Source organism: Salmo salar, chromosome 07 (assembly GCF_965601325.2).
Source record: "Salmo salar chromosome 07, fSalSal1, whole genome shotgun sequence".
NCBI lineage: Eukaryota > Metazoa > Chordata > Actinopteri > Salmoniformes > Salmonidae > Salmo > Salmo salar.
The window spans coordinates 16,170,001-16,196,579 of record NC_138297.1 but is presented as its reverse complement, the minus strand read 5'-3'; the positions used below and the strand labels follow the sequence as shown (position 1 = coordinate 16,196,579).

The 26,579-nt window shown below is 44.4% G+C and overlaps 1 protein-coding gene across 9 annotated transcripts in view; it reads right to left on the bottom strand.

Annotated features, from left to right (window-relative positions):
• The window catches only part of LOC106608688 (neurexin-2), a 1,074,993-nt gene that overhangs the window by 914,572 nt on the left and 133,842 nt on the right, over positions 1–26,579 (bottom strand). For all 9 annotated transcript variants that reach the window (XM_045721575.2, XM_045721576.2, XM_045721574.2 and 6 more), the window contains exon 2: positions 21,808–23,203. In XM_045721575.2, the coding sequence (XP_045577531.1) occupies positions 21,808–22,519 (712 nt within the window). In that variant the 5' untranslated portion in view covers positions 22,520–23,203. The remainder of the gene's footprint in view (positions 1–21,807; positions 23,204–26,579) is intronic.

Below are 26,579 nucleotides of genomic sequence, written 5' to 3'. Positions count from 1 at the left end.
AAAAAAAAAAAAATGACGCCCATTGCAAACAATGATATAGCCTGTTAGCCTGCTGTAAGGAATGACAGTTTTATTTGAAAAAACTTCCAACAATCTCCACCTCGATAATCATCAAGCCTCTGTGTGAAAGAGCAACATATCATGATCTGATGATCCCATATATCCAGTTGAAAAATCATAAAATACCTCAACACTTTTCCCTTGGGCAAAAACAGCTGTCTGTCCCGAGCTCACTGGCAAGGGAAACTAAGGGCTCGAAGTAGGCAAGTTGATAAGATGGTTGCCAGAGAAACCTCAGTTGATTGATTTGATACAAATGTTGAACTTCACTATCGATATCTCAAGTCAAGACAGATAGAAAGGGAGGCAGAGAGGCTGAGTAGAGAGAGGTTTTTATTTGTCGGCTTTATGTATTTTTACTTAGTTGACAATTTAAGTTATAGGCCTACTGCTGCATTGGCTCTTAGGCTATCAGTTCCATGCTCTCATTTCTTTAGCCGCCCATGGATCACGGTGTATCAGCGTGTCCATATGGCAAAGGCTGGTGCACTCACATTAGTTGAATTTGAACTTTTATATATTTGTATCACTTTAATTCAGATTTGAATGATTAACCACATGACAATGATTTTGAGAAATGAAAACATTATTGAAATTAAACTGTTCCACAAAAACGTACATATGAAAAGCATAACTAGCACGCAGGTCAGTAGAAATGATAGGATAAATTGTAAGTTTATCTGCCTATGAAGTATTTATAAAATAAAGCATTTCACGGTAAAGTCTACATCTGTTGTATTTGGCATATGTGACGATGTGATTTTGAGCAAGGTAAGACATGCCTCATAGATTGAAGTAAAACATCAACATCAAATTATCAACATCAAGTTTTCAAAATGCATATTGCCTCCGGCGAGTGGTTTAAAGTACTTACGTTTTTGGGGTATCTGTACTTTACGTTACTATTTATATCTTTTTCTACTTTTAATTTTACTCCAATACGCACCTTTGGCAGTCATTACAGGTTGGATGCACAGCTATTTTCAGGTCTCTCAAGAGATGTTCGATCGGGTTCAAGTCCGGGCTCTGTCTGTGTCACTCAAGGACATTCAGAGACTTGTCCCAAAGCAACTCCTGCATTGTCTTGGCTGTGTGCTTAGGGTTGTTGTCGTGTTGGAAGGTGAACATTCGCCCCGCTCGAGATCCTGAGCGCTCTGGAGCAGGTTTTCATCAAGGATCTCTCTGTACTTTGCTCCAATCATCTTTCCCTCAATCCTGACTAGTCTCCCAGACCCTTCTGCTAATAAACATCCCCACACCATGATGCTGCCCCCATTATGCTTCACCGTAGGGATGGTGCCAGGTTTCCTCCAGACGTGAAGCTTGGCATTCAGGCCAAGGAGTTCATTATTGGTTTCATCAGACCAGAGAATCTTGTTTCTCATGGTCTGTGGCCTTTACGTGACTTCTGGCAAACTCCAAGACGGCTGTCATGTGCCTTTTACTGAAGAGTGGCTTCTGTCTGGCCACTCTACCATACAAGCCTGATTGGTGGAGTGCTGAAGAGATGGCTGTCATTCTGGAAGGTTCTCCCATCTCCACAGAGGAACTCAAGAGCTCTGTCCCTGACCAAGGCACTTCTCCCCTGATTGCTCAGTTTAGCTGGGCGGCCAGCTCTAGGAAGAGTTTTGGTGGTTCCAAACTTCTTCCATTTAAGAATGATGGAGGACACTGTGTTCTTTGGGACATTAAATTCTGCAAAAAAAATGTGGTACCCTTCCCCAGATCTGTGCCTCGACACAATACTGTCTCTGGGCTCTACGGATAATTCCTTCAACCTTATGGCTTGGTTTTTGCTCTGACATGCACTGTCAACTGTGGGACCTTATATAGACAGGTGTTGAATTTACCACAGGTGGACTTCAATCAAGTTTTAGAAATGTCTCAAGGATGATCAATGGAAACAGGATGCACCTGAATTTCGAGTCTCATAGCAAAGGTTCTGAATACTTATGTAAATAAGGTATTTGAGTTATTTATCTTAATAAATTAGAAACATTTTCAAAAAAACTGTTTTCGCTTTGTCATTATGGGATATTGTGTGTAAATTGATGAGGAAAAACATGATTTAATCCATTTTAAAATAAGGCTGTAACGTAACAAAATCATTATGGGGTATTGTGTGTGTATTGACGAAGGAAAAAAACGATTTCTTTAATTTTAGAATAGGGCTGTAACGTAACAAAATGTAAAAAAAAGTCAAGGGGTCTGAATACTTTCAGAATGCACTGTATATCACTATGTATATCACTATCAGCAGGGAAGCCCCTTCAAGAACTGGCTGTCTATTAGCACCGTTCCGCTCTCCTCTTTTTTCATTCTCGTCCCCTCTGCTAAGAGTGCCCGGTACAGTCACTGGGTTACAGATGGTTGTGCAACTTGAAGAGTGGACCAATTAAGCAAGTTTCTATTGCACCTGTGTGTCCTTTGAGGGATGGTGGGATGTGAGTTAACTAACAGCTGTGCAGAGGTGTTTGATGTATGTGTGTGTGTGTGTGTGTGTGTGTGTGTGTGTGTGTGTGTGTGTGTGTGTGTGTGTGTGTGTGTGTGTGTGTATTACATCTGCCCTTGAGCAAGGCAGGTAACCCCCAACAACAACTACTCCCCGGGCACCAATGACATGGACGTCGATTGAGGCTGCCCCCACACCTCACTGATTCAGAGGGGGTTGGATTAAATGTGGAAGACACATTTCGGTTGAATGCATTCGGTGCAACTGACTAGGTACCCCCTTTTACCCCCTTTCCCAGAAATCCCCCCGCCCGCAGAGGGATTTGCATCGCAGAAGTTACCTTTGGCATTTCACACCGGGGTGCTTCCTGGGCCCACGCAGGCCTGGGCGCAGGCCTGTCCAGACTGCAGCACAGACTGTGTTATTTACACCTCAGTGGCACTGTACCTGTTCACTGGCATGTGTCCCTGCCTGCCTGCCTGCCTGCCTGCCTGCCTGCCTGCCTGCCTGCCTGCCTGCCTGCCTGCCTGCCTGCCTGCCTGCCTGCCTGCCTGCCTGTCTGTCTGTCTGTCTGCCTGCCCCCCTGTCTGTCTCCCTGCCTGTCTGCCTGCCTCCCTGTCTGTCTCCCTGCCTGCCTGCCTGCCTGCCTGTCTGCCTGTCTGTCTGTCTGCCTGCCTGCCTGCCTGCCTGCCTGCCTGCCTGCCTGCCTGCCTGCCTGTCTGCCTGTCTGGCTGTCTGCCTGTCTGTCTGCCTGCCTGTCTGGCTGCCTGCCTGTCTGCCTGTCTGCCTGTCTGCTCACTGCCTCCTGTATGGCATGGCTCACACGCACAGAAACCATGCAGGCACTAACACAGTAAAATCCCATGGGGAAAACAAAGGGAGATAAACAAACATGCTCTCTGCGGTGTGTGTGCATGTGTATGATCACGTGTGTATGTCTGTGCATGTGCATCTGTGTGTATGCATGTCTGTATGTATGCATAATTGAGTACGGTATGAGAGTATGTGTCTGCTACACCTGTGTGTGTGTGTGTGTGTGTGTGTGTGTGTGTGTGTGTGTGTGTGTGTGTGTGTGTGTGTGTGTGTGTGTGTGTGTGGCGCGTGCGCTTGAAGAAAGATCTATTAGATTTGCTACACCAAGAGGCAATTGTTTACATCTAAACATGTCATGGCAATCCTGTGTGTCTAAGCTCCTGGAAGATCCGGACATGCTGTGCTAACATGATGCAGCAAGAGACTCCAATAACACTCAGATCCTACGCCTGGGCTTATCAGCACTGATTACCCCTGTGTTTGTGTGTTTGGGAGTATGTGTGTGTGTGTGTGCAGAGATCCATTTGATTTTGGTTTTAGAGCTTCGGGCCGTTTACCTTTCTTCAAAGAACTGTGCTGTCTGTGCTGTCAGAGTGGGAAGAGGCCTCTTAATCGCAAGCAAGACAATGTAATTCATCTGTCTTCCCACCACTCCTTTCTCACGTTCGCCTCAGAGACATGTTGTTAGCTCTCTTTTCTCGTCCTCTGTCAGTATGAAATGAAAGGGACAAACTGTCCGACACAGATTGTGTCTGTGTGATGTCTGAGTTACTGGGTTGTTGTGTCTGCATGGCAGGGCCAACACTGAAGATGAGGGAAAATATATAAATATAAACACAAAACGCAAGACGCAGCATAAGTAGTGTGGCCGGGGTTCAAAGACAGTTCATATCCAGCACGGCTCGGGTCCCCCTGCTCTGGTGCTGGCTGGCTGGCTGAGAAATGAAATGATGCAAAAAGGGGAGGTTGTCCTCTGTACCAGGGGAAATGTTTGGAAACACAGATTAATGGTGAGATTGACTGAATTGATCTTTCTAAATCCTGCTGGTATTTGCTTTTTGGTTTTTTGCAAAGTATTTCTTGTTCGTCTACTCATGATAACAACTGACATTAATCTTTGCTTTCTATTTTGATACAGGTCTATATCTTTGAAGGTCAAACAAAGCAGGTATTGTTGAACTTGTCAACAGGCATCATAGTATTGTTGAACGCCGGCTCGGGTGCCGCAACAGGCATCATAGTATTGTTGAACCTGTCAACAGGCATCATAGTATTGTTGAACTTGTCAACAGGCATCATAGGATTGTTGAACTTGTCAACAGGCATCATAGGATTGTTGAACTTATCAACAGGCATCATAGTATTGTTGAACCTGTCAACAGGCATCATAGTATTGTTGAAGCTGTCAACAGGCATCATAGTATTGTTGAACCTGTCAACAGGCATCATAGTATTGTTTTGTTGATTGCTAGCACTTAGCAGACATTTAATTTCTATGATTTGGGGTTGATTCTCCCAAAGATGAGAAATCTTCAGTGTTTAAACACATACTTATGTAAAAATCCAATATTTTATTTGACTGAAGTTTTAGCATCACCCAGAGAAGTTCAACCTGTCCAATAGTTTTCTGACAACAGCATTGACTGGTGATTTAGGCTTGCAAGATGGCTATCGCAGGAAGCGCAGGAAGACTAATTCACTTACTATTCCGTCGGAGTCTGGCCTCCTCCCTCCATTTTGTTGGAGGTGGAAATGAAGAGGGTCAGAGTTATTGGTATTCAATCACACGCTGAACCAACGGAAGTTTGCCATGATTGCTTACAGGGAAGGAGACTACCAGAGTTCTATCGAAAGACTCAGAAAACGCTGAAGAAAAACCAGTGCCTTTTACATCACAATTAAAGGTAGCTCGTTTTAATCCTTTGTGGGGGAAGAACTGAGGTGGTGAATGCTTTGCTTAACGGTCAGTGCTTAGTTACCAGTGATGAGAGAATTGTTGGAAAAGGTCAATGCCTTTTCCAAAGTTAAACCAGGAAGAAGTCCTCTGGTGAAAAACCCAGTAGTAGTCGCTATAAGGCTGATCAGTGCAGAGTGAAACAATTTCCCAGTGTTGTTTTTCCCTTTCTTCCTCCCTCCCTTGTTATTTTCTCCTCTTGTTCGCTCTTCCCTCTGTCGCCGTTGAAGGAACTCATCGTAATTCATAGTCCTGTTTTACCAACTAAAATGACTAGTCATATTGTTGCGTGACCTGTGTGCTGTCTTGGTAGACATGAATAAATTCCAAGGCATTAAACTCTGGACAAAAGCAAATAAATAGAAAAATGTAACATAAATAACAAAGCGAAGAGCCAATGGCATGAAACAGGGTTTAATATTCATAGTCATCAGTAACATGCTGACCACACCGGGTTGTTATTTTACCTGAAATGTACAAGGTCCTTTTTTTTAGCTGGATCTTTGTAGAATATTGACCCATTTTGAGTCGTACAAAATCGTGTGTTCTCTACTCTGAAAATTAATCCATAGATAAAAGAGGAAAACTAGTTAGTTTCTAGTAATCTCTCCCAGTTAAGTCTTCTTCTTCTATGGATTTTATATGACAATGTTGGCAACGGACTTGAAGGTGCATTACTTCAACCAACTTCATCTTTCAATCACCCACGTGGGTATACGCTCCTAAAAACCAATGAGGAAATGGGAGAGGCGGGACTTGCAGCACGTCAAGCATCTAAAATAGAACCAGAATCTAAAATAGAACCAGAATCTAAAATAGAACCTGCGTTGTGCCTGGATGAGCAGTTTGGAGGAAATGATTGAGTAACATTTATGTGTACATTTATTTTGCAACGCTCACACACACAATGCGGCTGGTGTGGTCAGCATGTAAGGCTTAGTACAGATGTAGGATCTTAATTGGATCACTCTTTTGTTGATGAGAATTTTCCTGCATAGCAGGAAATGCAAATGTAGTGTATTCAAGGTTTAAAAATGCTTCTAAAGTTTTTAATTTTCAATTGAAAATTTCTGACTGGATTTGCCCTAATGTAAAATGCATCAACCCCTCCAAAAAAGACCCATGAATTATTATCCACATAATAATTCACATTTCCTGCTGCTGCAGGATTATTTTACATCTGTAGCAAACTGGCTCAAATTAAGATCCTACATCTGTACAGTGAAGAAGGATATAACATATGGCAACCAAATCCCACAGTAAAAGTTTTTAAGCACTCATACATAATGACAACTACAGTTCCCATGTCTCTACTCCCATGTCAACACAGTAAACATTTGTACTCAAGTTCATGGGCCACAAAACCCTCGACCAAGTGAAACTGATCCACGGAAGAGCCTCTGTCATCATTAGCGTCAACCCATCTTGTCCCTCTACTAATACCCTTTGTAATTACCGCCTGCCATGGCTTACTGATCGACACAGTGGCCCTTTAATGAGAAGACAGTGAATAAATATTTACTTCTCCCCCCACGGTGGAGGATGTGTGTCAACTGTTTGCACGATTATGGAAATAAAGGCGTTTTGCCCAGAAAGATGGTGAGGTTAACGAATGTGTTATTATGTGTTATGATGACTACTCAAAATGGAGAGACGGATATCAAGAGAGGTGTAAATATTCCTTCATGTGGTATAATCTGGGTATTGTTTAGCATCACGAAAGGTACAATGCTACTGTATATGCTGGTGTTTCTCCTGCTGGAGTCATCTTTGTTTAAGGCCACAGCTTGTGGTCTACAACATCAATGAAAATTGTCAAAAGGAAAGAGATGGAGAGAGAGAGGAGGAGGAGGAGTGGAGGAGAGAAAAAGAGAGGGGAGAGTCAAGCCAGTCACATCAGAGAGACAATCCTCTCCTCTCACCTTTTCCTTGTTCTCTCATCTGAATAATCCCTTCCATCTGTCTGTAGTGATGCATGGGGAGGGCCAGTGGACATCCCCCCCATCTCTCTCTTAAGAACTCGCTACAAAAGAGACGCGTGTTCTGATTGTATTTCCACACGCTCCTGCTGACACGTAGTCTCTGGGCTCACGTCGATATGCACCGCCCATCTGCATTCCCAGCATGCTCCCTCAAGCTGGTCCATTTTTTCGGACAAAAATTGCCCCAGGCGATTGATCAGAGGACAGAGGCCCACCGTCGAGGCATTCAACAACCCTGCCGCCCCCCTAAGACATGATTATGATGCGCTACGACCACCCATTGACCAATCAACCTAAAGTAGTATTCTTCATCCACGGAATCTTCATCCACCCTCCGCCCCTCCCTGTCATCCCTCTCTTTCCAATGTTATATCTCTGTCTCTCTTGCCTTCACTCTCTCTCCTCCAGATTCCATCAGCCTCTCCCTAGCTTTCTCTCAGTCTAGCCACTTCTCCCTAAAACGCTGTTGACGCAAAGATCGATAGGCCTCTGCCTTTAACTCTTGGGACGCGGAGATCGCTGGGCTTCTCCCTTTAACGCTGTGGACGAGGAGATCGATAGGCCTCTACCTTTAACTCTGGGAATGCGGAGATCGCTGGGCTTCTCCCTTTAATACTGTGGACGAGGAGATCGATGGGCCTTTCCCTGTGACAGCATCAGCTTCAATTAAGACTCTTGACTGACTCCTTCACTCTCCTTATCAGATCCAGTTTCTCAATCAAGGCAGCCATCTTGTTTGTGTGTACAAAGTGGCCTGTCTTACTTAGGAAATGTGTGTTTTAACATGGCAGCCAGTGTGCGAGGACCACTAAAGCTAATAGGATGGTTTCTCAAGTTGCTCCCACATGCAGAGAACACAGAGAGTTCAATCTCAGCTTAGCCACAGACGAGAGTGAGGAATCAAGCCTCAATGTTTTCGAAATCCCCACTTTTGCTTCCCCTGCAAAGTGAACAACTTCAGGAAAAAATATAAAGCGGACCGTGTCAGATTACCACAGGTTTGCGATAAGCCTTGTTATTTCTCGAAGAAATCCAGCCTCATCACATGGGTCAAATTGTAAAAGAAGAAGCTCCTCCTATTCCTTTCGTCGTCAAATCTGTCTGTCTGTCTGTCTGTCTGTCTGTCTGTCTGTCTGTCTGTCTGTCTGTCTGTCTGTCTGTCTGTCTGTCTGTCTGTCTGTCTGTCTGTCTGTCTGTCTGTCTGTCTGTCTGTCTGTCTGTCTGTCTGTCTGTCTGTCTGTCTGTCTGTCTGTCTGTCTGTCTGTCTGTCTGTCTGTCTGTCTGTCTGTCTGTCTGTCTGTCTGTCTGTCTGTCTGTCTGTCTGTCTGTCTGTCTGTCTGTCTGTCTGTCTGTCTGTCTGTCTGTCTGTCTGTCTGTCTGTCTGTCTGTCTGTCTGTCTGTCTGTCTGTCTGTCTGTCTGTCTGTCTGTCTGTCTGTCTGTCTGTCTGTCTGTCTGTCTGTCTGTCTGTCTGTCTGTCTGTCTGTCTGTCTGTCTGTCTGTCTGTCTGTCTGTCTGTCTGTCTGTCTGTCTGTCTGTCTGTCTGTCTGTCTGTCTGTCTGTCTGTCTGTCTGTCTGTCTGTCTGTCTGTCTGTCTGTCTGTCTGTCTGTCTGTCTGTCTGTCTGTCTGTCTGTCTGTCTGTCTGTCTGTCTGTCTGTCTGTCTGTCTGTCTGTCTGTCTGTCTGTCTGTCTGTCTGTCTGTCTGTCTGTCTGTCTGTCTGTCTGTCTGTCTGTCTGTCTGTCTGTCTGTCTGTCTGTCTGTCTGTCTGTCTGTCTGTCTGTCTGTCTGTCTGTCTGTCTGTCTGTCTGTCTGTCTGTCTGTCTGTCTGTCTGTCTGTCTGTCTGTCTGTCTGTCTGTCTGTCTGTCTGTCTGTCTGTCTGTCTGTCTGTCTGTCTGTCTGTCTGTCTGTCTGTCTGTCTGTCTGTCTGTCTGTCTGTCTGTCTGTCTGTCTGTCTGTCTGTCTGTCTGTCTGTCTGTCTGTCTGTCTGTCTGTCTGTCTGTCTGTCTGTCTGTCTGTCTGTCTGTCTTTCTTTCTCCAGCACCGTGAGGAGCTCTGATGAGCTGCTAGCGGAAATAGCTAGTTACAAAGGGGACACTAGTACAGCAGGCATATCAGCAATCAAGCCTCATTTCCATGTAATTCGGTTACACAGCCTGCTATATTAACAGCATAGGTGGTCCCTTCTGTTTGGGACCCTAAATACATAAAGAACACAAACTGGTTCAATCCACCAGAAATCAATACATTTATGATAAATAATTCCTTCCCCACGGTCAGATGATTCTTAACGGCCCCACCATTTCCTTCAGATGGACTCAGAGGGCTTGTTTTTAAAGGACCCACGCCCGAGAGTTAGGGCATCCCTGTATAAACGCCTGATTATAAATCCAGGGCTGGCTTCTGCACATTTATTGAACCTTTATTATAACAGGGAGTCCAACTGAGACAAAGGCCTCTTTCACAAGGGAGTCTTGCATGAGCACACTTTACACAATAGAATACAAATATACAAAAATGACAAACACACTCAAGAAAAACAATCACATTCCTCAGCAAAGAGGTTCTCAATCAACATTTTGAACTGCCCTGAGGCACCACAACATCCAATTGAAGAGTGTTTACCTACTGTATACTACACACTGTGCTATCAGCAGGGGGTTATGGGACACCATGGAAGGGTCTTGCAAACCACCTTGCCATACATCGATATTGTGCCCGATACGTTAGCAGTGGGATGGTAGGAAGAGAATGGGAGATTACAATGCCCTTCTGAAGCTCAGCCTGCAGGTTTTTAATTTAATTGGAATCCTGAAAGGAAGGACGTAAGGAGGGAGGGATGAAGGGAAGGATGTCGACAGACTGTCTTTAAGCCCCTCTGTGAGTCAGTATCACCATCACTCTCCCCCACTCCGATGCCTCGCCATCATCCTCTTCCGAACATGTCTCTTTCTGACTCGACGCACAAACAAGTTGTTCGGGAGAAGCCGCGGGGGTCACCTGATGCATGGAGACGGTGAGCCGTTATCAGTCAAATAAACGCTAGGTCGCGGTCGGGGCCTCACGGGGCCCCCAAGGTGAAACGCTAGCATCTGGTTGACAGAGAGTAACAGCACAGGAGGGCCCCTCAACATCTCTCTCCAGCAGCAGTAGCATCACAGAGAGAGAGAGGGAGAGAGAGAGACAAACACCCCTAGGACTTAAGGAAACTAAATCTAAAGTTTCCTCTCCAGAGAGACATGGTACGGGGACTCGATAAACTTAGTATGATTGAGATTGAAGTCACCCAAGTGAAACAACATGTTGCTGTTAACATGAGGTAGAGAAAGGAAGGATCTTCTCCACAACTGACACAGTGTACTACAGAGACATAGACAGTGGTAGCCCCCCACCCCCCCAGAGGTTGGCCCCACCCTCCCCAGATAGCATATAGCACACTGCACAAGCCATTGCTCAGACATTGCGGGGCTGTGGTACGCCCTTGCTCTATACAGTATATAGTAAAAAGGCTATGAGATTCAAATTATACAAATTAAATGTATTACTTTACTTCCTTAAAATCACATTTATATGCAAGAAATTCTATTAGCACCTTTGTCTGTCAGTGTCATTATATTTTACTTGAGGATGACGAGCAGGACATTTTCTTCACCACCAAGGTAATAATAATCGAACAAGTCTCCTCACACTGTCAGAGTCGGGCCCGATATGGAAGTAGTGAACACATTTCATTCTGTCACTGATAATATCATCCAGATATTCTCCAACCCTCAGTCCTCAGGGGGGATCTTGTGTCAGTTAATTAACGCTCCTCACAAATAGTCTGGGGACTTTCATGGTAAAAATCAAGACTAATTAAGTTAGGGCTTTTCCAGTGGATATAAATTCACCCGGCACTGAACACGACTGCTGTTCGTTACTGAGAGACTGTGTTGGGGCGTCGTTTGAACTAGCCATTGGAGAACAGGGATCGATATTTGCTCTCTCCATAAAAAAAGGCAAAGTAACATCGCTAAGAGTATGTTAAAATGCAGGTCACTCGTAAAGTGGTTGTGATATCCCTCATATCTACATATTATTCATAAGCTTTGTGAGGGAAAAAGCTGACTTGAACATAGTTAAGATCGATAAGTATACACTTGAATGATATCGTTTTGAGAGTATTTCTCAATTGTTTTGCTTTGATCACATCTTAGTGAGATTTTACAAATTCCCCTATGTATAGGTGAAACATTTTTGTAGCATTGAATATTTAGATAAGGTCTCTGACAGCAGATAACCAGATCTCTGAGCATGCTATTATCAGTAATGACATGATGAGACATGAAACTACCACAACCCACAGTCTTTGAAAAAAAGGCTCAGTTCAAAGACTATCAAAAACTCCATTTTGTGACTTGATCCTCCCCCACCTCACGTCCTGACCCTTAACGGTTCTGAATAGGAAGTGACACGTGTGATGGGAACGTGTGAGACAGACTTATTACAGAGGCTCACGTTTTCCCCAGTCGCCGAGTGACAGTGGGGAAAGAGGGCTACTTTAATTGCTTGTGATGGCCATTCTGGCCCTGGGGGTTAAACGGCAGTAACGGCTTACCTGGGAGAGGAGCGAGGCAGCGGCTTGGAAATATTTTGCCTCGACACTCATGCTCCGCTCGCCAGAATGAGCGTGAGCAAAACTTATGAGGCAAAACAACACGTAACTGCATGCTAAGACGCCGCTTGCCGCTTTTGAGTTGGAGCAACTTAACCTCGCTTTTTAATCCATTAATGCTCGCTTTGTGCATCGGGAAAAAGAGAAAATATCTGCATAAACGTATTTAGACGGTGCGAATAAGAGGAGAGGGATTAGGAGAATTAAGCAAGTCTCTCATCTGGAGATATTTTCACAGGATACGCTTTGGGAATGTTAGGAGAGAGGGAGAGCGAGAGAGAGAGAGAGAGCGAGAGAGAGAGAGAGAGAGAGAGAGAGGAAAAAAAGCAGGCCATGGCTACAGTATTATACCCGCTGAAACGGCCAAGAAAAATAATCACACAGTGAAGAAGCGGCATCAGAAAAAAATATAAGTGTATAAATCTACAGTGAGGGTCTTGATCAAAGCATTGCACCGCCACAGAACGGGGCGAACCCAGGCCCCGGCCGGGTGGGTTTTCATATTCCTATCTGTTTGAGGGTGTTTGGAATCCATCACTAGACCAAGCAGGAGAGGAAAGTGTGTCTCTGTCTCCATCTCTCTGATGGACCTGTGATTTCTCAGCCAGCAAAAAGCCATGACCAGGCTCTTCTGTCCAGTGGAGAGGAAAAATGCATGAGCTTTGGAGGGAAAGAGGAGGAGAAAACAGAGAGAGAGAGAGAGAGAGAGAGAGAGAGATGATAGAGGGAAAAAGAGAGAGCGTGAAAGAGGAAGAGAGAGTGTGAGAGAGAAATATATGGAAAGGGAAAAAGAGCAGACACCAGCACTGCAGGGTTTTTCATTTTCTCCATCCGCCTCCTCCTACCCCTCTCCTCTGGAAAGAGCAGGATATCCGGCCTGATCCGCTTCGCTCTCCTCCAGACTCCCAGGAGGGTGAGATTTTCTTCAACTCCCATCATGGGTAGGAGGGATGGGGATGAAGGTCGTGGGTGGCAGCGGAGCATCACTCATCCTTTTAATTAAACAGCGGGTCACAAGCTGCTTCTTTTGGTGCTTCTCGTGGCGGCGGGCCTCCTGGGTCCAACAACAAACGAACACAGATGTGGGATTGTGGGATCGTGGCGGCGAATGGGGCAGGATAATCCCCCTGAAGTCTACGAGACAAAGACGATGCCACGAGATAACCGCAAAGGCCACATGCTATTTTACAAACAGAGCCCAGAGCCCAAACAGTCAACACAACTGCACAGACCAACGAACATCCTAGGTCTTGTCACGGATCCCTCCAGAACTTTCATTACGCACACCTGTCCCCTATTCCCACTGATTGGTAATTGTATATATGTGCCCTTGGTTTACCAGTGTCCTGTCGATTATTGTTACAATGTCTGTTGGTGCGCGTGAGTACCTGTGCTGTGTGTTATGGGCTTTCGTGCCCTTGTGGATTGCGCAGATGAATACAGGTCTCATTCCGTGTGTTAGACATTGTGCGCATGTGTTATTTATTCGAGGTACTCCTCGCTCTTTTGTTTTGGGTTTCTAGCCTGTGTTTTGTAACGTGTTTGCTTGGTCTTCGCCCCCGTGCCTTTACACGGCACGCCGTAATTTGGGCTTAATAAAAAAAAATATTACGCATTCCTGCGCCTGTCTCCCGAATCTCTTCATACCAAGGTGACAGGTACTGACTATACTGTTATTTATCCATGGAAATGTTGAATACTCATTTCTGAAATAGCTTGAAGGGCATTATAGAGCATGCATTATGTCCCTTTAGAGAATTTAGCATGGGGGGGGGGGGGGGGGGGGGGGGGGATGGAAGGTCAGCTAATAGAACTTCATTACACCTTATCAAGCTGTATGGTGTTCTGGGGAAATGATTCAGAGAGATTCTCATGCTAGTCAGAGTCTCATTTGACATCAGAGACAACAGAAAAGCGGTGGATGACGATAAGGTTATCACAGAGCGTATGGCTACCTCCGGGCCTCCACGCAGAACAGCAGTCTACATCCCTGCTCATTAGCAACACATTTATTTATGCATACAGGAAAAGTTCATTGTGAGTTCATCAATCATTCGACGGGGATCTCCTCCGGTTGCCGGTGGGGTTAAAGCGCAGTTATCATCATGATGTATGAGTCTCCTCAACGTCCTCAGCTTTTTAGCCCCGTCTCTCGCCATGTTTCCATGGAGACCCCCTCGCCGCCTGGGCCACATTGTGAACCACAGCAGATATGTTTGTTGGAATTATGGATCCATGTTTCACTTCAAGTTTCAAATTGAGGTAAAAATGAGTACAGCGCCAATTTCATAGACAACTTAAATGTGCCTTCTCAACCCAGCTCTACACTTTATACAGTATGTTAATATCCAAGTGCTCATTAACTAGCCTGTTAAGTAAAAAAGATACTACACTGAACATAAATTGAATCGCAATATGTACAATGTTGGTCCCATGTTTCATGAGCTGAAATAAAAGATCCCAGAAATGTTCCATGCGCACATAAGGTTAATGTCTCTCAAATGTTGTGAACCAATGTGATTACATCCCTGTTAGTGTGCATTTGTCCTTTGCCAAGATAGTCCATCCCCCTGACACGAGTGGCATACCAAGAAGCTGATTAAACAGCATGGTCATTACACAGGTGCACCTTGTGCTGGGGACAATAAAAGGCCACTCTAAAATGTGCAGTTTTGGCTCAGTTGGTAGAGCATGGTGTTTGCAACGCCAGGGTTGTGGGTTCGATTCCCACGGGGGTCCAGTACGGAGAAAGAATTATGAAATGTATGCATTCACTACTGTAAGTCGCTCTGGATACGAGCGTCTGCTAAATGACTAAAATGTAAATGTAAACACAATACCACAGATGTCTTAAGTTTTGAGGAATGTTCACCAGAGCTGTTGCCAGAGACTTGAATGTTAATGTCTCTACCATAAGCCACCACCAACGTTGTTTTAGAGAATTTGGCAGTGTGTTCAAGTGGCCTCACAACCGCAGACCGTATGGAGTTGTGTGGGCGAGCGGTTTGCTGATGTCAACGTTGTTATCTGTGTGCCCCATGGTGGTGGTGGGGTTATGGTATGGGCAGGCATAAGCTACGGACAATGAACACAATTGCATTTTATCAGTGCCAGTTTGAATGTACAGAGATACCGTGATGAGATTCTGAGGCCCATTGTCCAGACCTTCATCCGCCTCCATCACCTAATGTTTCAGCATGATAATGCACTGCCCCATGTCGCAAGGATCTCTACACAATTCCTGGAAACTGAAAATGTCCCAGTTCTTACATGGCCTGCATACTCTACAGACATGTCACCACCCATTGAGCATGTTTGGGATGCTCTGGATTGACGTGTACAACAGCGTGTTCCAGTTCCTGCCAATATTCATTAACTTTGCACAGCCATTGAAGAGGAGCAGGACAACATTCTAAAGGACACAATCAACAGCCTCATCAACTCTATGTGAAGGAGATGTGTTGCGCTGCATGAGGCAAATGGTGGTCACACCAGATTCTGACTGGTTTTCTGATCAACACCCCTACCTTTTTTTAAGGTATATGTGACCAACAGATGCATATCTGTATTCCCAGTCATGTGAAATCCATAGATTAGGGTCTAATGAATCTATTTTAATTGACTGATTTCATTATATGAACTATAACTCAGTAAAATCTTTGAAATTGTTGTATGTTGTGTGTACTGTATATTTTGTCCAGTATATACAATCACTAAAATATATTCCGCTGGCTAAGAGCAAGCTGTTTCTGCTCCTTGCATGCCGCATATTTGCTATACTGCTAACTTCAGGTAGTGGCAGCATGGGGTCTCCATCCCCGATGTGCAGGGGCAGTGGCAGTTAACTCCAGGGCTCCTCAGGGACCCAGGGTCTGCTGTACGATAAAAAGTGATGATGAGACCGAATTAGAGAGAAGTGATTGTTAACGAGCGAAGCAGCTGTTTTTGAACACCAACTACAAAGCTTGCCAACTGGAGGAGCGCCTCCCGCCCGCTGACTCAACCTGCCTCCTCTGGATTGCGTGAGATAGCACTGTACAGCTGGAGAATGGGCTGGGAATGGGGATTTACTGTGAGTTGAACAGATTTTTTTGGCATTGTATGTCATTTCCTATGAGTGTTTTTTCTGCAAGTAGAAATAGAATGATCTGTTTGCTGTTCAAGAAGTAATTGATGTTTATTCAAATATGTTGCACTTTTATTGACTACGGTTAGACACTACAAATGTACATTCCAGAGTCTACTGTACATCCTCCAATATTTTTCTAAATACATTTTCTAACGCAGATATTTCCTTGCTCTAATAACTGGTAAATCCGCTATCTCATCTCACCTTGCATTTTACCATGAATCTATAAACATTGATGGTAATTACATCTATGGAAATTGCACAGTAATCACCTAGACTTCCTTTTCCCTTACACTGACAATGCACAGGCACTTAATGCAATGCCATCATCTATTTTAGTTTAGCAGACAACAATAGGATTTCATTTTTTGCAATTACAGCAACACTCTTTGATTATCAAGCGAACAAACCTTGAACTGTGACGATGGATCATGCATCTTAAGCAGACGCTATAGTTAGCCTAGTGGTTAAGAGTGTTGGGCTCGTAACCAAAAGGTTGCTTGTTCGAATCTCCAGGTGAAAAATGTAGCCTTGAGCAAATTACTGTGGATTAGATTGTCTGGTAAATATACATTCCACATTTTCATTGAACAAGGTGGCTGATATCATGATCATTTCCTGATAGGTGGGTAGATTGATATTCAGCAGACATTTCCTTTCCTAGCCATGGGCCTATACACATTAAGCTCCTTGTCCATGGAGGGAAAGTATTAATATCAGGGTGGCCATTTTGCCATAGCTCATTTAACCTCTAATTACCCTGCGTAGTGAGACTGAGGACTCCAAAGAGCTGGCGCTGCAGATGGGGGTTATCTGGAGAAAAGCCAGGGTCACCATCAATTATAAAAACAATGGCCCATACAGGTGACCCTTTTTAATTAGAACCTCTGACGCTTGAAACGCAGAGAAATGATTGGTTAACAGGAAGGGCACGCACATGAACACACACACACACACACACACACACACACACACACACACACACACACACACACACACACACACACACACACACACAGTCCCCTCCCGAGGCTCCTGCCACCCCCACAGTCACCAGGTGTGTGTGAAGACTGTGTGGGTGTGTATGAAGACTAGGCGTTTGTATGTGGTATGAGCCTCTGGAGGGGACTGTGTGTGTGTGTGTGGGTGTATGTGTGTTTGTTTTTGTATGTGTGTGTATGTGGATTTTTCATGTGTGTGTGGGTGTCTTCTTCATGTGCGTATATATGTGTGTGTTCTTCTTGTGTGTGTGTGTGTATTCTTCGTGTGTGTGTGTGTGTGTTCGTGTGTGTGTGTGTGTGTGTGTGTGTGTGTGTGTGTGTGTGTGTGTGGTGTGTGTGTGTGTGTGTGTGTGTGTGTGTGTTATTCATGTGTGTATGTGTATGAGTATTCTTCGTGTGTGTGGGTGTGTGTGTGTGTGTGTGTGTGTGTGTGTGTTCTTCATGTGTGTGTTAGAAGCAGAATGTGTTACTTGTATGGTATGATGTGGTTTATGATTCTGGGTATCATATGTTTTCTTTCTCTCCCTTCCTTCTCTCCTTTCCATCTATACTTTCCTTCTCTCCCTCCCTTCTCTCCTTTCCATCTATAATTTCCTTCTCTCCCTTCCTTCTCTCCTTTCCATCTATACTTTCCTTCTCTCCCTTCCTTCTCTCCTTTCCATCTATACTTTCCTTATCTCCCTTCCTTCTCTCCCTCCCTTCTCTCCTTTCCATCTATACTTTCCTTCTCTCCCTTCCTTCTCTCCTTTCCTTCTCTCCTTTCCTTCTCTCCTTTCCTTATTTCCCTTCGACTTCAATCTCTCCCTTCCTCCTCTCTTTTCCTTTTTTCCCTTCTCTTCGACTTGAAGGCCATTTCTTTATGTCAGCCTGCATTCTCTCATGGTATCTTCTGACAACTACATCAAAGCTTGGCAGCTCCCAGACCTTCTATTCATGAGCTCATGTACGATGCAAAGACACGAAGGGAAAGTACCAATGGGACTTGAATTGATGGCAGCAGACACATCCAGCCCCTTTCTCCATTATCCACTCAAGAAACCTTCTGAGACATTAACTTTTTAATAGGTTGATTTGTTTTGCTGTTCTTGAACGTTAACGTGTAAAAAAAACTGTAAATGTTAACATTTTTACCATGACTTTCATGAGTTAAAAAATATGAAAATATAAGCTACTGGCAAAATACACACATTTCTGTCTGTATTTTTGTTAAAGAAATTAACATTTTAACAAGCATGTTAGATAAAAGGAATAAATACCCGACTGCACCGGCGCTAAGAAATAATAACCCAATTTACATATCAAATCAGTTCTCAAACAAAAGAACAACGCCAAAATAAGTTAACACAAAACAAATGAATATATTCTTCATGCTCTCTCTGCCTCCCTCCCTCATTCTACGCCCTTGTCTCTCTGTCTGCCTTCTTCCATCATTATATCCCCTTGTCTCTCCCTCCCTCCCTCCCTCATTGTATCCCCTTGTCTCTCTGTGCCTCCCTCCGTCATTATATCCCCTTATATCCCCTTGTGTGTGTGTGTGTGTGTGTGTGTGTGTGTGTGTGTGTGTGTGTGTGTGTGTGTGTGTGTGTGTGTGTGTGTGTGTGTGTGTGTACATGTGTATGAGATGGGAAAGAGTTGGTCAATTCCACACACAAAGACTGTGTGAAACACATGTTGAAAAGATGTACATCATAACAACTTTGATCTTAATGACAGCCTAAATGCTGACTGACATGTACTTTAGATCTGCACAACTGCCCACTTCAGTGACTGCACAGACTAGATGGATTTTTTATGCAGTAGCCACATCTTCAGGCCTTGAAACATCAAAAACACCTCCCAAGTGGCGCAGCGGTCTAAGGCATTGCATCGCAGTGCTTGAGGCGTCACTACAGATCTGAGTTCGATCCCAGGCTGTGTCATAACTGGCCGTGACTGGGATTCCCATTGGGTGGTGCACATTTGGCCCAGAATTATCTGGGTTAGGGGAGGGTTTGGCCTGATTACTAGGCTGATTGCTGTCTAGTGACTCCTTGTGGCAGGCCGGGTGCCTGCAGGCTGACTCTGATTGTCAATTAAATGGTGTTTCTACCAACACATTGGTTCGGCTGGCTTCCGGGTTAAGCAGGCAGGTGTTAAGGAGCGCGGTTTGACGGGTCACGTTTTGGAGGACGGATGACTCGACCTTCACTTCTCCGAGCCCGTTGAGGAGTTGCAGTGATGAGACAAAATCGCAATTTGATATCATGGGATAAAAAAGAAAGAAGAAACATCAAATATATCACATCTGGTGAAGCTCAGCCCTGAACACCATATTTTGGGGGGTATAAATTACAGCCAGATTGCTCAAGATTCACTTTGAAATTTGAAGTCAGTCCATGTCCTGAGGAGTGTCCAACAGTGAGAGCTATTACCATCAAGTAGGCTTGGGTTTTGGCTAGGGTTTTGTGGACTGGGGTGGTGGATGGAGGATGGATGTAATCCCATGACTCTGGATCCAAAGGTTGTGTGTTCAATCCCAGTGGGTGAAAATTATTATCCTTAACCATTTGGAATGAATGCCTAAACTTTATGTTTTAACCCTATCCAAAACCTTAACCCTTAACTTAAAAATGCCACGTTTGGACCACCTTAAAATTTGACGTTTGAAGAAATGAAATTAAGCTAAGCATGAGGAGCAACCCAGGGTGTCAAAAACACTTCGAAATTTGACGTTTTGAGGAATGTGGTTAAACATCAGAATCTGAATTCAAAGTGGTCAAGCCGCGAGATCTTGTTGGTAAATTAAGACTGCACACAGACTGACTCTAAATAGTTGACTTAATCTCCCAAATTACAAGGCATTTCATCATACTGTGCATTGGAGGATCTCTGAGCCCCATCGATTATAAATGACCACCAGAAGCATATTAGCTATCTGAATATAATAATAGCCTACTGTCAAGAATAGTAGTAAAATTCAGGCTGGTTAGAAGAGAAATAACTACATGTAAACACTTCTGTTTGAAAATGCAAATGAACAAAGGCAAGCAAATGCCAGCGACACAGGCGGATGCATACAGGATGAAAAACAGAGAGAGAGGCTGAGACACAGAAAGGGCGCAGGGAGAGAGGGAGATAAGTGTTGTGAGAGAGCGAGCGAGTGAGAGAGAGAGAGAAAGACAGGGGTGGGGGTGAGAGAGACAGAGAGCAGAGATAGCCTGAAGAAGGAGAAGAGATATTAGCTGGGCAGAGGAAACGCTGCAGGATGAACAGAGAGAGAGAGAGAGAGAGAGACAGAACGGAGAGAAGAGAAACAGAGAGACAAAGCGAACAGAGGAGAGGCAAAACACAGATAGATCAGGCGATGAGATGTGTCAGAGACAGGAGCGGGAGGCAGAGATTTACAGTCAACAGACTTTGACATAATCTGGCAGGAAAGGAACAGATTCCAAAAGAAAATGCCGGTGAGGGCAGAGAGAAACAGAGGGGGAGAAATTACATTTGGGAGATGGAGGAGAGAGAGAAAAGATGGAGAGATTGGGCAAGAGAGAGAGGGAAAAGGAAGGGGAAGTGTAGACATCTAGCTTAGTTTACCACATCCTGCAATGTCAAGGCATAAGTTTACTTATATCAGATAGAGGCCATACATGAGCATGTGGGTCTGGGCAGGTGTGATGTAATTGATGTTTGATGTCATTTGTATGTTTTGTATTACTTTTTGAAAATAAAATCTCACAACAACAAAAAATATATAATCCATACATGCGTCACAATAGTCTCTAACAAAACACTTCTCGTCTCAAACCTCACAAATGGTCTCTAACAAAACATTTCTCGCTCTTACCTCACAAACAAGCAACGTCTCCTTTTGCAGTTCAACAATTAAGCATTAAAAGAGGGGAACTTTTCCAGAGAAAAGGCAGCAACAGCCTGTATCGTGCATCTCCACCATGTTTCCATAGCATCCCCCGCCATAAAACAAAAGGATGAGAAACATCACTTCCATCTGTTTCAGTTAATTTATCACACTCATCTCTGTCTGTGCCGAGAGTACAATGGCCTACATTCCCCACTACTGTACATTATCCACAATGTAGACATCACACACGGCCTACTCCCAAAGTGTAAGTCACTAGCTTCCACTCTATCCGGGAAACTTCCAAAGGTCAAAGACAAGATTGCATTAGAATAATACATAAACATTAGCATTGGGGGCTTGCTGCCTTTGCTCTGCTTTGAAGATGATGACTGTACACTACGTTAGCGAGTCAGCTAACTCATCTTTTACCTACAGTACAGTATGCTAAGGACTTAGCACTTTTAGCTACAGTACAGTATTCTAAGGAATTAGCGCTTTTATCTACAGTGCAGTATGCTAAGGACTTAGCGCTTTTATCTACAGTACAGTATGCTAAGGACTTAGCACTTTTATCTACAGTACAGTATGCTAAGGAATTAGCGCTTTTACCTACAGTATATTACGCTAAGGACTTTTCACCATACTGAACCAATCCCGAGCCAAACCGAACTGTATTGAGCTGGTCTGGTTATGCATTCACCATAGTTAATAATAATAATAATAATAATAATAATAATAATACATTTTGTTTAACACGCTTTTCATTACAGAAAATAATCTCAAAACACATAAAAAGCAAAACAAACAAACACAATTAAATTGAGGTGGTAGAGATGGAGATTGAACGTCTCTATTTTTCTGGGAACGTGCTAAGAATGAGCATTAGAAAAAAGGGTATTAGCTATTCAGCTAGCTCCTAATCTTACCTTCCTTGCAGTACTTCCCCTTGTAGCGAGTGTGCGTGCAGTCACAGTGCACCTCGCCATACTGGATGGAGCAGAAACCTCCATTGAGGCAGGGGTTCTGCTTGGTGCACAGGTACTCCATGTCACTCTGGATGCCCTGGCTGTTGAGCAGGGTGGGGGGGGTCTCTCCCACCTTCAGGTTGGAGATCAGGCCCAGGAACGGGGGCTCGTACTTCACCGTGCTGGAGGTGAGGGCTGAGAGGCGCACGTCGGGCGGGATACCGCCCACAAACAGGTCGCTGACCACCGCCATCTCCTTCCGCTTGGACTTGACCTCCGCCATCTTGGTCTCGCCGTCCACCATCAGCAGAGTCTCGCGGAAGTTGCGGGTGAGGAGCACCATGTGCCAGCGGTCGTCATTGACCTGGGTTTCCATGTGTAACGTGGCGGGCTCGGCACAGTGGATGGCAAAGCGCAGCTGGAGGCGCCCGCCGGCGATCAGGAGCTCCATGAAGTCACAGTTGCCGCCGTCATCTAGATAGAGCACTAGAGCCTTGCTGATGTTGGTCTTGAGGCTGAAGCTCAGCTCGCCCACCGAGCCCGCCTCCCAGCGCCCGTAGCGGGCCCACTGGCCGGGGGCCCCGCCGAACTCCAGCGCCCGGGCTGTCACCAGCAGACTGAGGAACACCAAGGGCCCCATGGGCAAAGCGGAAAACCTCAATCCGCTCGTCATGGTTACAATCCCAATCCTAATAACCCTGCTATTGGTTCAAATCCTCCACACAGTGACGTAGCCTGGCCTAGACTAGCTGCAGCTGCTGTAGTTTAGTTTTTTTTGTTTGTTAAGTGTAAACAATAGTTGTTATGTCTGATTCTGGCTAGGCAGACTCCTCCTCTAGGCTGGGGGATACGTCAGAGAAGCAAAACCCTCACAGGACCCAATTCCAGATTCCAACCCTGCCCGACTCAGCACTTTTTTTTGTTGCTTTACTTCTCGGCTGCTTTATCCTGACTCTCTTCTCCGTCTCTCCATTGGTTGGTGCCTCTGGGACTCACGGGGAAAAACGAGGCCAGTGGACGGGTAGGGGGAATTACGATAATTTTATCACAGCGTTCCGTTCACAACTCCTTATTCCAAACACAAATCCCAGCCCCTGAAATCCAGATATTGCTTTTTAGGAAACGTAAGTCAGTCTCTGTGTGTTTTATAGATGTCGTTTTTGGGAAGGGGGGGGGGAAGAAGGGGAGGAAGAGAGAGCGCTGAGGAGGAGTGCGTCAGAGCTGTCTGGTGTCACGTGGACAGCAGGGTATGTTCATGGCGCCAACGGCGTTAAAGCCTTCCTCTCCTAAAGCCTCTGGTTGGTCCACCACAGCTTAGACTGGTCTGGGTCCCCTCATTGTCCCCACAGTCAGGGATCTGGAAGAAAGAGACAGAGAAACCTCATTAGACCCTGGTACTTTGTGTAATGGAGATCATGGTTCGAATAAGGTAGTAGAAGTAGTAGCAATAATAGCATATGAAAAATAAGCATTGAAATCGTAAATGGAGTTCCTTTGGGGATCTGCTTTGTAGAGGACATATTTCCATTTGCCAGCTGGTCTCTCTTTTATCAAGTTCCCCCTCAGAGACGTGGACAACTTGACTGAATGTTCTATACATGAAATTCATTACTGGTTATTTCTCTGTTGGAAACCAAGACTAGAGTAAGAAATATGTAAATATGTCTGGTATGAAGTTCAACATTCATGTGCATGATTTACTCAGAGCCTACTGGGTGTATATCAACACCCAATCAAAATGCCTCACTCCATCCGTGTTGATTTACTCAGAGCCTACTGGGCATATCTCAACAGCCAATCAAAATGCCTTACTCCATACTTGTCTGCCAAGTACAATTGGTCCTAAACACAGTGCACAAAGCTCCCTAGCATATAATGCTTAAATCCATGACTTGACTATCAATAACTCAGCAATAAGGCTTTCAATAAATCACCCTCCAACCGTTTTTGTATGTAGGCTTTAGGGTCTCCACCTAACTGAACACGCGCACACGCACGCACGAACACACACAAGCAATCATATTAAGTCTCATTTTCAGTGGGATGCCGTGGAGTCAATGGCTGCCAGGATAGCCACTATTGACCCTTGTCCCTGGCCTAATCCGTTCCCATTATTTCTGAAGTGAGATTTAATTTCCATCGCAGACAGTTCACAATTAAACCACGCTGATCACACTCGCTCAGGCTGCCATGCTTGACTGCCTGACTTCAGAATGACGACACTATCCATGTGCCAGAGAGACAGAGACAGAGACAGAGACAGAGACAGACAGACAGACAGACAGACAGACAGACAGACAGACAGACAGACAGACAGACAGACAGACAGACAGACAGACAGACAGACAGACAGACAGACAGACAGACAGACAGACAGACAGACAGACAGACAGACAGACAGACAGACAGATCCTGTAGAGTGACAGTGACCGAAAAAGAGAAAGAGAGCATATGAAAGAGAGAGGGAGATTGGGGCAAACATTTTCACGGTAATGTTCACATGTGCTGGTGAGGGAGCGTGTCAGCCTTTGAGGAGAGAGGGAGTGGGAGAAAGATGGAGAAAGGGAGAGAGAAAGCTAGAGAAAGGGAGAGAGAGATGTCTGATTTATTTTGGTCACACTAGCTGCTTGTTTGCATAAGATCCTCTGCTCTCACACACGTCCCCATAAATGAATCCCTGCATATTAACATCCATAGATGAAAGCATTATTGATATATGGACAGTACAGTGCAGATTATGGAGCTGGGACGTCTCATAAGAACCGCGAGAAAGAGACAGCTCAGGGCCTCTTAGGAAGGAGGAAGATGCATATCTGAAAATGCATATAGGCTTTTCCACGCTAGCGGGAACAATATGCTCTACAAGTAAATCAAATTTCCAGACTGGGCTCTCTGCTAATTCTGAGTTATGATACATTTTATGAAAATTGGACATTGGATTTAAAGGGAACTCCCTCTGCTGGTGATTTGTTAAATGTGCAGTCCTAAAGGAGGGCTGTGATTGGTTAAAAACCTAAAAATGTAGCAGAGTATAGTATATTGTAGTACATCCAATAGTATATTGTTCCAAACAATATTAAAAAAAATAAGCAAAATCAAAAAGGGTAATTTTGAGATATTAATTTTAATAATTTTTATGTGTAATAAATTAACATGAAAATGTGTATTTCAGAATATAGACATACTCCATATTTTAAAACACACCATTAGGAGTATAATGACAATGTGTTGTCTGTATCATGTACGGTTCACAGATCATTGGGTCGTACAGGAAGCAGGGACTGTAAAGGTCTGAAAAGAGCCTAAATTGGCCACGATATTCCCCAAAAAATGGTTTGTGATACAAATGTAAAGAGCATGTCAAAAAGATTTCCTTACAATTAAGTTTCTATGTGAGAATTGCCAGAATAATGCCAGAGATACAAAAGGTATTTTCTGCTCTTGCTGGCGTGGAAACAACTATATCTATTTAGGGTAAATGTTATTATCACTGGTAGAATCTGACCTGAAAAATAAAAACACGTTGCTATATACTGTATACTCCGAGAAAAAATATTTTTTATATAATTAACAGTGGGGATTTTCTTTAATGAAGTGTTACACTGTATCTTTGTCCCAGATGGGTAACAAGAATTGAAATATTCCCTCCTTGTTGCATTGAATATTATAATAGATTTTTTTGTCTTGAAATTGCTGGCATTTAGCAAAGAGGGAGCATCTCCTACTGCTTGTACTGTGTGTGTTCGTGCGTGCATGTGAGCAGCCTGGTCTCATAGACTAGACGTAACATAGTAAATGTAAATCCGGGACACTCATATTAGTATGATACGCTACATTTGGTGTGGTTACATATGACAGATGGTTACTTAAGAACGTAGAGTGGTTGGGGTGAATCGGTAGGCATATACAGCGAATGTCTAGCAACCCAAAAGTTGTGTGTCCAAATCTCATCACGGACAACTTTAGCATTTTACCTAATTAGCAACTTTTCAACTACTTACTACTTTTTAGCTACACTACATGACAAAATGTATGTGGACACCTGCTCGTGGAACATCTCACTCCAAAATCATGGGCATTAATATGGAGTTGGTCCCCCCTTTGCTTCCATTATTCCTCCTCCAGTAAACTGTACAGTTGGTACTATGCATTGGGGTAAGTAGCGTTCTCCTGGCATCTGCCAAACCCAGGTTGTCTGTTTGGACTGCCTGATGGTGAAGCGTGATTCATCACTCCAAAGAACGCGTTTCCACTGCTCCAGAGTCCAATGGCAGTGAGCTTTACACCACTCCAGCCGACGCTTGGTATTGCGCATGGTGATCTCAGGCTCGGTAGTGAGTGTTGCAACTTACGGGCTGTGAGCTTGTGTGGCCTACCACTTCGTAGATGAGCCGTTGTTGCTCCTAGACGTTTCCACTTCACAATAATAGCACTTACAGTTGACCGGGGCAGCTCTAGCAGGGCAGAAATTTAACGAACTGACTTGTTGGAAAGGTGGCATCCAATGACAGTGCCACGTTGAAAGTCACTTCAGTAAGGCTATTCTACTGCCAATGTTTGTCTATGGAAATTGCATAGCTGTGTGCACGATTCTATACACTTGTCAGCAATGGGTATGGATGAAATAGCTGAATCCAATAATTTGAAGGGGTGTCCATATACCTTTGTATATATAATTTATTTTGCATCTACTTAGCATGTTAGCAAACCCTTCCCCTAATCCTAACCTTAAG